General features: G+C 42.1%; 1 protein-coding gene across 2 annotated transcripts; it reads right to left on the bottom strand.

Annotated features, from left to right (window-relative positions):
• Nucleotides 1–258: 258 nt before the first annotated feature.
• Nucleotides 259–10255, bottom strand: LOC114692729 (interleukin-37-like). Of its 2 annotated transcripts, XM_037204375.1 has the most exons (6): nt 9977–10251; nt 4890–4959; nt 3150–3206; nt 1695–1811; nt 1116–1270; nt 259–603 (listed from the first exon to the last, which is right to left on the bottom strand). In XM_037204375.1, the coding sequence occupies exons 2-6, from the start codon at nt 4954–4956 to the stop codon at nt 370–372; spliced, it is 630 nt and encodes a 209-aa protein (XP_037060270.1). In that variant the 5' UTR covers nt 4957–4959; nt 9977–10251; the 3' UTR covers nt 259–369. The 2 variants fall into 2 exon arrangements, with proteins under 2 accessions (XP_037060270.1, XP_037060271.1); XM_037204376.1 differs by lacking the exon at nt 3150–3206 and having other exon boundaries at nt 9977–10255.
• Nucleotides 10256–14132: the final 3877 nt, after the last annotated feature.

Raw genomic sequence — 14132 nt, 5'->3', positions numbered from 1 at the left:
AGTGGGTAAACTCAATGTTGTAAAAAGAAAAAAATTCAAAAAAAGTTCAACTCTACTTCTCTGTGAAGACAGGGCCTAAGGCCCATGAAGCTATGGGTAGTATCAACATTTAAACTCTCCTCCTTGACTACATGTCTTGAGGTTATTTTTCTCCATAAAGTCATTTCAGCCTAGAAATTTAAAATTAACTATAAACACTTTAAAGAAATAAATGACACATACACACACATACAAAAAAAAATCAAATACCCACACTTGCTCATTGAAGGTAGCATTTATAAAGAGAAGTTATTCCTACTTGTTGATTGGTGTCAGGCTGAGACCAAATTCTGCTGCCATAGTTGGTCTGGCCACTGGCCTATTGTGTTTTTAGTCTTCGATTTCACTTAGATCCACATTCGCATTTACAAATTCAAATTGGGTATTTTTCTGTTTCCCCAGCTCCTTCGTCACTCCTACGGGCTGCCTGGGTTTGCTGCTGGTGTAGATAAAGTACCCTGGATTGGCAGCTGACTCCAGTGTGAAGTAGGAGCCAGCCTTTTCCTTCAGAAAGGTCAAGGGCAGGAGCTTCTCAGGTTTTAGGGACTTCAGGTCTTTAATTTTCTTTTTGAAATACAAAGGAGAATTAATTTATTAGTAGCTGCTACAGTTTGGACCTAGAACATCCCCCAAAGGCCTACATGTCAAAGTCACCATGTGGCCATTGGGAGCGATGGAAACATTAAAGGGGGCTTACTTGTGGGGTAGTGTGCCCTCAAAGGGAATTGTGGGACTTCAACCCCTTCTCCCTCTTCTGCATCCCAGCCATTAAATGAGCAGTCTGTGCCCCGTTACCCCCACATGCTTCCACTGTGGTGTACCACCCCACAGATGCCCCAGAGCATCAGGGTCCATTAGCCAAGACTGTAAACCAAAATCTGTTTCTCTCTAGAAGGTGATTGTCTTAGGTATTTGTTACTGTGCCTGAGAAGTGGCTAACACATGACCATGCTACTTTTTGGGGGATAGAAGCAATTTCAGGCTGGTCTTTGCTAAAAAGTTTAGGTTGTTGGTCTTAGCACTAAGGAGTTCTACTTCCCTGAGCTAGAGGACAGGCGGATTTCCTTAGCTCTTACCTTTAATTTTAATGAGGGACACTTGGGTTTTTTGACTCTGTCACAGCAGAGATAGCGTTCTCCCTTAGATACAGCCAAAGCAATCCCATTTGCCTTTGAGCTCCTGGTACTTCTTACAGGACTTCTTACGGGTAAAGTTGACACATAAAAGGTCTCTGAGAAAAGAAAACCAGGTCAACTCTAGAATAAAAACAGTGTCTTTTCCCCCTCCTCCTTCCTTTTCTTTTTTATCCTGTTGACATTTCAGGCATAGCAAGCTTGATAAATCCCCACACTCACATTGAGCCTTGAACATTCTGCTTCTCAGATCTCTCCTCTCTCCATCTCTGGTTTTGATCACCACCCCCCATCTGCAGAGACTTCTTTTGGTTGGGGGACTCTTTGGTTCCCAGTATAATCTCATTTGTTCAAGCTCATCACTGGTCAAAACTCACCCCCAGCTGCTACCTGACAGCAGCACTTTCTCCTTTTAAGAGGAGGAGAAGCCAAGCAGTCCCCTGGAAGAGGGACGGGACCCAGGCCCAGGGCCTGTGGTGGAGCACATATCATCTCCACTGGGTAAAGAAAATTAAGGGTCACCTCCACGTTTGCAGCGCTTGTCTGGAACCGCCACGAGGGTGCTGCCTTCCAGGACTAGAATCTGCTGGTTTGTGTCGCGAATAAAATGTTTACTTGGGGAAGACTTAATTCTTGGACCTGGAAAACAGTAATAGAGGTTCCACATAGTGCGTCAGTCTGAGTCCAGCTGTTAATCTTTGCTTTGTGCTTCAGGCTCAGACATTGTATAGTCCTCTTGTTTTTTTCTTTAACCTGAACTCACTGATAGAGGAGCTTTGAACCCTTTGCAGCACTGAGACCATGCTGACTCAGGAACAATCACCTCTCTCCAATCAATCACCTCTCTTCTATCATTCACAAGATAGGTTTCTAAATTTCTCCAAATATTGCTTTTCAGACCAATAAAATGAGGGTTAGACAAGGTAACTCCCTTTCATGGGGTTGATCTGCGGAATGGATGCACTTTAAAGGCTCGTCATTATTCTGAGGAGTCATGGTATTGAGAATTTGCTTGTCTGAATCCTCTCCCTGCTGGGTCTGGGCCCTCAGCTGGGTGGGCAGGAGGCAGCTGGAAGCAGCAGCTCTGTCAGGAAGGGAGTGGCGGTGGGAGATTGCCAGAGGGAGATATCTGCATTTATTGAGACTTTCTTTCTTTAAGACTTGTTTTTTTTTTTAAAGATTTATTTATTTATTATGTATACAGCATGTATGACTGCATGCCAGAAGAGGGCACCAGATCTCTTTACAGATGGTTGTGAGCCACTATGTGGTTGCTGGGAATTGAACTCAGAACCACTGGAAGAACAGTCAGTGCTCTTAAACTCTGAGCCATCGGGCAGGGCCAGCTGCAGCTGTGGCTGGGGATTCCCCAAATATGGATTTACTGTGGGCAGAGAACTTGTTTGTGTTGCCATCTCTATTAGAATAGATGACTCGTCCATAAGTGACAGAGGTCAGATTTTACGTGAGGGATGAGTGTGAGCCAAATGCAGGCCTGATGGCTGAATCTACTTAGAATAGCAGATGGTAGTGTAACAGGTCATCAGTTGCACTATATAATTATGTATTATATGCATACCATCACACACACACACACACACACACACACACACACACACACACACACATGGGTTTATCCCTTGCCTCATAAACATGATGCTTTCAACTGCCCCCCCAATTTGTACTCTCCTCCCTATTGTCTTCTGCCCATACCTTCCTACCCTGTGATTTGTTCTCAGCCTGCCATCTGGTTTGTACTTCTTCATTGAAATCTGTCCATTCACTAGGGCATTAAGCCTTGTATTAATTCCCAGGGTTTGTTCTATTTGAAAAGTTAAGATTTTGAAGTCTCAAAGGAAAGGAAGGTGCCACACCACACATTGCTTACATGTCATCAGAAAGAATTGCTTACTTTGTTGAGGAGGCTGAACAACCCACCACCCCTACCTGCCACCCCAACGTCCCTTGGAAGATCACCTGAATGGTTGGAAATCATAGCAACAGGGCTGGGATCTGACAGCAGAGGGCATTTTGCTGTTGAATCAAAGACAACAGATTAGCAAGTCAATTCAATCAGCTGAGAGTTTATAGTTCATTGGAATATGGAATGATTTTATTCCTAATGGCTACAGTTTCTAAATCATGACTATATGCAGAAGGCATGCAAATGCTTTTAAAAAGATTCTACATTCATTAATTTTGGGAGGTTCCAGTTTCAACAATGTGAAGTAAGATTATTTTATAGCATGAATTCTCAGATATATTTTCTCAAAATATTTTGATAATAATTACAAAAAATGGGGGCTGGATAGTGTTGTTTTATCTTCCAGAGGACCTGAGTTCAATCCCCAGCACCCACAAGAAGTCTCATTACTGCTGGTAACTCTAGTCCCAGGGAGATTGAATGCCCTCTTCTGACCTGCACAGGCATTGCACACATATGGTACACAGATGCACATGCAGGCAAAACACCCATATACATAAAGAAATATATATATATATATATATATATATATATATATATATATATATATATTGCCATTTATTGAAGGGAGGAAGAGGTCTTGAATACAGGCTTATAGCACAATGGGAGAACTCCAGAGGGTAGAAGTTCGCTACCTATGTTTTACAATCTTGCATCTAAACTGTTAACGCCCATTATGCAGGATACATAGACAAGTAACTTCCCTTAAGCTTTCGGGAAGGTGGAACCCGGCAGGGAATTAGCATAGGGAGGATATCAAGGTCAAGGTCAGCAAGCAAGGCAACAGTTACCCAAAACAGGCCAGGGCCCTACAGGTCCCCCTTTTACTAGAAAATGAGCTTCTGACTTAGGTTGCTTGGGACGTCAGCAGGTCACCTTACCCATCATGGAGACACCTGCTCAAGCCACACAGGCACTCTGTCTTAGGTTGGTGAGTGCCCCCTAGGCATTACCTGTCTCTGAATATTCATTATCATACAGGCTCAATCGTGTGTAAGCTGCAGAGTTACTGCTGCCAAAGATCTCAAAGTGGCGCTGGGCTTGCAATCTGTTTGTTTGACACAGAAAAGACCAACAGAAGTCCTAACCCACCCATAGCCAGTAGACTTAGGGCACCTGAACCATTCCCTTCCTTAACGAGGCTTAGAAAATTTATAATTTATTGACCTAGCCAGATCCCTCTTGTCTGAAGGGTGATATGCTTTGGTGATATTTTGTTTGTTGTTTGTGTTTGTTCATTTGTTTGTTTTTAAAGAGGAAAGTCTGGGGGCTGCCAAACAGTGCCCTGGAAAAACAATGTTTTAAACTTTTTCATCAGAACATGTATATCTAAACTTGGTCTGCAGGGCCAGCAAGGTATCGCAGTGGGTAAAGGCATTTGCTGACAAGCCCGGGGGCCTGAATTTGATCCCTGGGTTTGGTGGTAGAAGAGAACTGATTCCCAAAAGTAGTCCCCTGACCTCCACACATGCACCACAGCACCTGTCCTCCTGTCCAATAACTTAATACAATGTAAAGTAATAAAAAAAATATTCTGTGTTTGCTGATGGCATGCCTGAGGTTCTGAACTGTAACATGTCTATCTCCATCACTGTCCTGGAGGGATTTCTGCAGCTCAGATGTCTTGCAAGTTGGTCAGAGAAAGCATGGCTTCTGTGGGTGGTTTTAAGAGTAGTTCCTTGTGTTTGGAGAACACGTTTTGAGGCCAGGGATACGTTAGAGAGGTTTCTTACCTTCTGGCTCTGTATGGGATTCAGCCTGGCAAATTTTCACATCTGAGCAGCTATGTGAAGATGCCATTGCCTGAGCAGAGAGTAAACACAGTGGGAGAGGTAAGGGAAGGCAGGACCAACATACACGGAAGAATATCGATTATGGAAACTTTCAACCCTAGGAAGCCTCCTCTCACATCTCTAATACCTGCAGGACATAGCCCTGTCTCCACTTCAAAATGTTCCCTTAATGTCACAAGACCAGCTTCATTCACATTCATGGTGTAATTCTAGTTTAATTTTACTTACAAAGGCAATTCTAGGTTTTTTTTTTTTTAACAAACATTTACTTTTGGACATTTGTTATATTGTACTTCCTGTGTGAGTTTACTTTTCTGGAACCATGTAGAGTTCTTTCTGAATGCAGGTTCCGAGTCAGAAGGCCTGGAGGCCCTGAAATCTGTATTTTTAGTAGCATCACAATGCTGCGGCTGCTGCTGGTAAATCAGAGGTCACATGGGTAGATAGCAAGGCTCTGAAAGACTCAACTACTAGTGTCCTGCAATAGATCAGGCTCACAGTTATGCTTGTGTTGTAAGGTCCAGGATCTCACTTCTTTGGAGCTGAATAATATGTTGTAGTAAAAAAGAAAGAAAGAGAGAGAGAGAGAGAGAGAGAGAGAGAGAGAGAGAGAGAGAGAGAGGGGAAGGAAGGAAGGAAGGAAGGAAGGAAGGAAGGAAGGAAGGAAGGAAGGAAGGAAGGAAGGAAGGAAGAAAGGAAGGAAGGAAGAAAGAAAAACACTTTGGCAATGCTGAATAATAAAGAACTGCACTGGAGGTGTCACTATCCCCAATTTCAAGTTGTACTACAGAGCTATAGTGTTTAAAGAACAACAAAACAGCATAGTATTGGCACAAAAACAAACATGTTGATCGGTGGAATTGAATTGAAAACACAGATATAAATCCACACACCTATAGAAACCTGATTCTTTATGAAGAAGCCAAAAACACACACTAGAAAAAGAGCATCTTCAACAAATGGTGCTGGTCAAACTGGATGAATGCATGTAAAAGTATCCAAATAGATCTACCTCAAGACCCAGCTATACCACTCTTAGGCACATACCAAAAAGATACTCCATCCTACCCCAGAGACATTTGCTCAGCCATGTTCATTGCTGCTCTATTCATAATAGCCAGAAATTGGAAACAATCTAGATGTTCCTCAACAGATGAGTGGCTAAAGAAAATGTGGTATATTTACACAATGGAGCACTACTAAGCCATTTTAAAAAAATAAAATCATGAAATTTACAGGCAAATGGGTAGAACTATAGTGAGGTAACTCAGATGCAGAAAGACAAATATGGGAAATATGGTACATATTTGCTTATATGTAGATATTAACTATTAAGTCAATGATAACCAAGCTACAATCCATAAATCCACAGAGGTTAGGTATAGAGTAAAGGATTGGGGGTTACAGATAGATCCCATTGGGAAAAGGAAATAGAATAGATAATTATGGATGGATAGTAGTGGGGCTGGAACAGAGGTATCAAGGGGGAGGGGGAGAGGAGGGAGGGAGGGAATAAGAAAACACAGCTAAAATTAAGGGCCATTTGGGGGGTAATATGGAAACCTAATACAGTAGAAGCTTCCTAAAATATATACATGTATGAAGGTGATCTCAATGAAATGCCAAATAATGGGAGAGAGAGAGTTCCAGCTGGCCATCTCTTGTCACCAAATGAATCTCCCAGTACCAGGATTTAGTTACATCTAACTATATTGAGTTGTTGGCCAAAGGGATCCCATGGAAATCTCCAAACGACCGAAGATGTTGCCAATACACTATATACAACAGGTTGATCCCCACAAAGTGACAGCAAGGCCCCACTGCTGAAGACACCTACACAACTCATTGAACATGGAAAAATCCAGCTGGTGCCTATACAGAGCCTCCACCCTTACCTTCTAGCATCTTTGGTACAGGAAGGTACTCTGCATGCTACCAAAAAAGAAATGTAAACGCCAAGCCAGCCACAAAGCCTCTGGTCTACAATGATGTCCTGCCTGCAAGATATGCTAGGCCAATGGTGGCACAAAGTGTGTACCACCATTTCTAAAAAAAAAAAAAAAAAAAAGGAGGAATAATGAAACACTCCTAATGATATTTTGCTATACTCAGATTAGTACATTGCTCAGTCATCATCAACGAAGCTTCCTCCTGCAGCATATGGGAGCAAATATAGAGACCCACAGCCAGACATTATGCAGAGAGTGAGAAACTTTGGAACATTCAGCCCCATATGGGATGTCTCTATCAAATCCCTCCCCTCAGGGCTCAGGGAGTCCCACAGAAGAGGAGGCAGAAAGAGTGTAAAAAAAAAAGGGATTGAAGGACACTAAGAAAATAATACTCTGTAGTGATATATTGTGTACCCCAATAAAGCTTGCCTGGGGATCAGAGGACAAAGCCAGCCACTATATTAAACATAGAGTTGAGACTCAGTGTGATGCAGGGTTGGGCTCTTAACCAGAAACCAGTTGGGCTTTTGGATGACCTAGCTTTCAGACAATTACTCAGCTCTCCACCTTGATTTTCTGATAATAGATAAGTCATTGTTGTCTCTCACTTTATGTCTTATACCATTTTAACTGCTGAACTCCTTGGAAATTCCACAGGGAAGTAACTCAAGAGATCTAGACGTTTTGGCCAGAGCAGAGTCCCGGCCCGTTTGCACCAGACTGCATCTGCTGTGGGCAGTGGGACACACAACCCTGAAATCACCTCTCCTGTCACATTCAGTCTCATTTTGGATCAGATACAAGCACCAGCTTAGCCACAGGCATGTCCAGCCTGCAGCTAGTATGTACATGTGATTGAGGATAACTGTGCAGTCCAATGTGCAATTGTAAACTTACAAAACTGTGCTTTAAGAAAAAAGTAATCAATTTCATGGTTCTCAGGCATGAACTTCATAGATGATGACAATGATGTGTTTGTTATATGGTCAAAAAGTTGGACATACCTGATAATGTTTTCTTACCTTGCTATGGGGGTTACACATCACATTTCTATCAATTAGAAACACAGTCCCTTAAGTATAGAACTGTAGAGCACCTCAGCACACTCACATGAAGGCTCTAAGATAAAGTTATTGGATGAAATATAGAAAATAGACCCAGGCAAAACATACTACTAAGTTGTTTCAATTCAACTCTTACTAAGGAGTATCATCAAATATCTCTTTGGACTTAAAGGTACTTTGAAAAAAAAATTCCCAAATGTCAGTTAGAAATAGGAAGGTTTAGGACACTATGGTTTAGAAGTACTGCCTTTTGACAGTACATTCAGGGGTTAGCGGAATGCTCTTACAGTGTCATGGGGTGTGCTTGGGGACAGGACAAGACTGATCTGCCAAATGAAGAAGGAGCAAGTGGTACAAGCAGGGGGAAACTGAGGTAAGTGTGAAGATAAGGAGGGCAGGGAGCTAAGATTAACCATGCATGAAGGCTCTGAGGGGCACCTGACACCACTGACTCTTGCTTGCAAGGAGTGTGTCTGCTGTTCAGTGTGAGCCCCTGGCAGCCTGTGCCTGCTAGCTCCTAGTGTACTCTGTGGATCTGCAAAACAAGCATGGTCTACAGATCATCAGAAATGTAGAACCTGTGGCCCACTCAGAATCAGAACTCGGATTTTAACAAGATCCCTGGCTGATTCCTACTCACACTTGTATCATGAGGTGCACTGTGCTGCGTGGCATTTTATCCATTATGGCTGACATAGGAATACCCAAAGAAATTTAGGAGGACACTGAAGATGAGGTGCCACCCTCTAGAGACTTATTGAATAGATCTAGAAGGCAGACTCAACAGTGGATGGAGAAACATCGGACTAATACATATGCTTTGTGAGAGTGCTTATTTTATTTTATTTGAGGTGGAGAAGACCAAAGTTTTGAATCAATTTAGCACCAACGGGAAAGTAACTTAAATATTTGCACCTTGGGAACAAAAATCAGCAAATATGAGAAATCAGTGACACCCCCCCACACACACACAAGAGCCATCTGTGAAATGTCAGGAAACTGGGTAAAGAAACAGGAATAGGGTTTGAGTCAGTCTTTACTTCAACTTTGCAAACAGGATAATTCCAATGTCTTTGAGGACTTGAGAGCATCAGGGGTCAAGTTACAGACTTCTATGGATTGGGTGTGGTTTAACTCTTTGGAGTTCTAGTGTTGGAAAATGGGTTCCCAGCGTAGTGATGTTAACAGGTAGGGTCTTCATCAGGTGGGGCCCAGATTCAGGTCATTACTGGTCCCTCCCTTTCCTGCCATAATTGATTCCCTCTCACAAGAAGCAAGAGCTAAAGTGATGTAACCAGAAGAATCCTTACAATAAGTGGCATGTATCTTACTGTTTGGGCTTTCAGTCTCTAAAACCATGAGCTAAATAAACCTTATTTCCTTACAAGCTGGTAGTTCATTATAGCAACAGTAAGCTGATAAATACACAGACATCACTGGCCACAAGGCTGACAACATTCATATCAGACCTTTAACTGGTATCTACTCAGATGACAACCACATATCCATTCATTTAAGGAAATGCTATATTTAGCTATCAGGGATCAATGTCCACCTATTAAAGACAGCCCAAAAAGGTGAGCTCCAAAAGCATTTTCCTAAGACAAATTTGCTATTTACCTTTAGAAGCCATCCCCATCACTAGGGGAGGACCAAGTGATATCAGCAACACTCTGCCACAGTGCGCCAAGGAATTATGTCCTCAAACTCCATCCTCTACCTCTGCCCAGACTTCTAAGAGACTATTAATTTCTGGTACAAGTTCTACTGGGTAAAACATCTGCTCTTACACCTGTGCAAGTTGCTCAGCATACACCTTAGAGGTAGAATTTGAAAGGATAGAAGAACCACAGGCGAAAAAAAAGCCAGGCCAACTTAATTAGTGCCATTCCATTTCCCCCAGTGATGTAAACCTACATCTAAGGAATAATAAGATTTAGGTTTGGGTCAGAGATAGTAAGGATTAAAGTCACAGGTACCACAGCCCAGAGGATATGCCAGAACTACATACCTAGGTCACGGATGTGTATTTCGGTAGCTCTGAGCAGATGCTGGAAGCTGTGGAGTATCTTTGGACACGATGATCCCAGAGTCTATTGCTTCACTTGGAGTAGTAGAATGGGAGTGGATAGATGTGACGTTATAATAATAACTATCATCCAATTGTTTTGTTGGCTTGTCACATTGGAGATGACTGCAAAGTCCTTGATGTTTTCTGCTTGCCAGGTGAGGTCCCCTCCTCTGGCTCTGTGATTACTGATCATCAATAATAAGCCATGGGAATGTTGGACCCATTTCTAGCCTCTTCTTGGCAATGAAAATGATGTCTTTTGCTTCTAGTCCCTTGGAATACTTCTTACAACACAGTTGTGTGGGTGTAAGAAGTCAAGCTGTCCCACTGCATGACAAGGCCCATATTATTGACAGTTCCCTAATGTCTGATTCTTATCAGACAACCAGCATTAACTGGTCAGCCCAATAATCCTGGTGAGCTGCATGGAACATAATAAACCACCTCAACTGAACCTTACATTCTGCCTAATGGAATTAGGCAGAATTGTGAGTGGAATAAGGTACTAATTTTTAGGCTAGTTTATCCCAGATGACCAGAAAAGAATTTGGTACCAGGATAGAATGTTCCAGTAGCTAATGAATAAATAATGGCTTTGGTTCTACATGATGGGTAGAAGATAGAAGACCACAGGAAGGCTGGTAGGAATGACTGAAGAGTAAGGAAAATTCTACAAAAGCTAAAGAAAAAATAATGCATATTACAAAGTGGTGCAAAGTTTAGCAAAACTGTAAGACCCCAGAGAGATGTAAGAACAAGTCCTCCAAGAAACGCTAGTGCCTGTGCACAGAGGTGACTCAAAAGCTACCTGGAAAAGAAATATACATGTATGTTGTTTTCCCCAGTAATAATGTAAACTGCTTCTAATAATTGTACTTGCTTAGGCTGAAAGGGGCAAAGACACAAAAGATGACTTGATACACTATTATATATGCATTTGGTAATAATTTTCATTATTATTGAATGGGATTTGGAGGAGGCAATGTGAAGAAGAAAAGCCATTTTTAGAGGAGAAGAATATAGTTTGTACACAGAAGACTATAATAGAGTAGAAGTAAATGCAAATTCCTGACACTTCTCCTGAGAGATGTTGCCTGTGGCCTCCTATTGTATCAGTCCAGGCTTTGTGACTGATCAAGAGACTATGACAAAAATGGGTCCCAATCTCTACAGATGGATAACTTCTGCCCTTCTTCCACATTTCCATAGTCTGGAATGCTTGTTCTTAGCATCCAACCACAACCCCATAAAGGAAGCCAAGGAGCCCCATGGAGAGGAGTTGGAATCTTGTTCAGCATCCTTAGGCAAACTATGAGTAACATTATATAGACTGATCAGGTTGTATTTAGGAATATACACATATACATAAATGTATGTAACAACAATTAATAAAAACACAGGATGTGAATTTGAAAGAGAGCAAGGAGGGATATAGAAGGGTTGAGGGGAGGGGAGTTAGAAATGATATAATTATACTATAATCTCAAAAAGGAAAGAAAAATTAAAAATTCAAACAAGTATGTAGTAATTAAATATCTAAATACTAGTTTCCACAAATTCAACAACCAAAATATGAGTGTTTCAAACAAGCTTTTAGAAACAAAACCATTTTGAAGTCTGATTTTAGTGGCTGGAAAGATGGCTCAGCAGCTAAGAGCATTGGCTGCTCTTACAGAGGACCTGCATTCAGTTCCTAAGCACACCTCTTCCAGCCTCCATGGACACCAGGCATGCACGTAGTGTGCATACACACATGAAGGCAAACACTCATACGTATAAAATTAAACCTTCAGAAGATTCAAAGGCCAACCATTTGATTTAATGAATTGATTTAAGTTACTTCAACTGTTCTTTGCTTTTATACTTTTTATTATTAAATTATACAATTAGACTATCAAGTTAATGTTGAAGGCTGGCAATATTTTTAGAGGGGTAAACTGGGCCTCAATGTAAAATGTATTTCCAACATGGTCCCAGTGAATGAAACGTTAGGAACAGTTCTATGGCTATGATTAAAGTCTTATCCAGGTTCCACCAGCCACATGTCTATGCTGTGGACTCCAGTGCATGTTCTTTAGTGTCATCATGGTGTCTTCTGCTGATCTTGGGAACCACAGTTCTGACAGCAGCTCTAATAGGACAAAAGACTTGAATGTTTTCTGATGGTGACTGAAAGGTAGATTTTGTCTGGCAAACAGGCCCTCTCAGTAGTAGGACCCAGGAGGTAAGAGGTAAGGATGTCTCTTTAAGGAGTTTGTGGTGAGTCAAATGTATTGATTTAAAAATCTGTGGTAAGTAAGCTGTTGAGCAGTGAGGTGATAAAGGGTCTTGTTGTAGTTCTAGACTTCTTCCTACAGACCAAACAGGGTCACTGAAGGGTTTTACATAGGGTGTGATGTGATGAAGTCTGCATTGTAGGAGGATTTCGCAGGCAACCTAGAGAGGTAGCAGTTTGAGGTGGGTGGATAGTTATGCATTGGATCAGGTCCATGTGACAAATGGCATCCTTTGACCTCAGGTGGGTGGCCCATGTATCTCTACCTGCTCTGTGCCCAGGAGACTTAGCTACAGGCTCTCTCTCTCTCTCTCTCTCTCTCTCTCTCTCTCTCTCTCTCTCTCTCTCTCTCTCTGTTGGGCTCTAGAAATGGAAGTACAGAAAGAGAGGGGAGTTCAAGGGGAGTTCTCTGTTCTTACAGGTTGGCAAGGACTACATTCTACTACAGGTGGCCACAACTTCTGTTCTTCTGAACCTTAAGAAACTAGGTCATGTAGTATACCAGTGTCCTAGTTAGGGTTGCAATTACTTTGATGAAATACCATGACCAAAAGAAACTTGGGGAGGAAAGGGTTTGTTTGGCTGATAGCCTGAATCATAATCCACTGGGGCAAGCCAAGGTAGGAATTCAAACCATGAGGGAACCTGGACACAGGGACTGATGCAGAGACCATGGAGGAATGCTGCTAACTGGCTTTCTCAGCTTTCTTTCTTACAGAATCCAGGACCACCTGCCCAGGGATGGCCCCTCCCTAAAGGGGGCTGAGTCCTCCCACATCAATTACTAATTAAGAAAATGCTCTACAGGCCTGCCTATAGCCCAGTCTTATGGAGGCATTTTCTCAACTGAAGTTCCCGCCTCTCAGATGACTCTAGCTTGTGTCAAGTTGATACAGAATTAGCCAGCACAACCAGCTACTGCTCAGTCCCCTGCTCCTTCTCCTCTAGAGAGGTCAGTGGGTTTCAAGTGTCAGCAGTCACCTGAGCTTCCTTATTATAACCGTCATCACAAATCCTCTCAACTTTGCCGTCCCTCCCACGCACCTCTTGAGTGTATGCTCTGTCCATTGTCAGGACCTAGGTCGTGCTAGGGGGTTAAAATTTATTCTTCAGAGAATGGTGAGTGGGATACCAAAGGACTTTAGATCATTCAGTGTTGAAAGCTGATGTGTTTCCTGAAGAGGAGTGTCAGGTATAAAAGAGTTGGATAGTCTGAGTTTGAGTTAAACAACCCATGATTAGACAACCGTGGGAACACTGATGATAGGTAGTGAGAAGGCACCTTACCAAGTTAGGTCAGGAAGGGAAGAGGAAAGCCAGGTATTAGATGAGGATGTTGGTTGCACACATTACTTGGTAATAAACTTCTGCAAAATGAATGTGCATCAAAAATATCAATAGTATAAAGTTCTGTTTTCCCTACCTTGGACTTCCTGGCATTTGGCATATAGCTGGACCTAAGCTAGCAGACTTCGTGGTTGGCCTTGTACCGGAATGTTTCTGGGATGACTGTTAAAACTCTCAGATGGGGGTCCCATCAAAATACTATGTGAGCTGCACATATGAGTCATAGATGCAATTAAAAATGTTTTTAGACAGAGTCTAGTTTTATATCTCAGGCTGGCCTTTACTATGTAGCCAAGGCTAGTCTCAAACTCATGATTCTTCTGCCTCAGCAACTACAATACTACAAACTATCCCCACAACTACAATATGTAAGTGTCATTTAAATTTTCTTGTAGCCACATAGGGCTGTGGAAGTTGACCACATGCTGCTCTTACAGAAGACATGAGTTTATTAACTGCCTGTAACTCCAACTC

This window comes from Peromyscus leucopus, chromosome 4 (assembly GCF_004664715.2).
Source record: "Peromyscus leucopus breed LL Stock chromosome 4, UCI_PerLeu_2.1, whole genome shotgun sequence".
In the NCBI taxonomy this organism is placed as follows: Eukaryota; Metazoa; Chordata; class Mammalia; order Rodentia; family Cricetidae; genus Peromyscus; species Peromyscus leucopus.
This window is presented reverse-complemented; position numbering and strand designations above follow the sequence as displayed.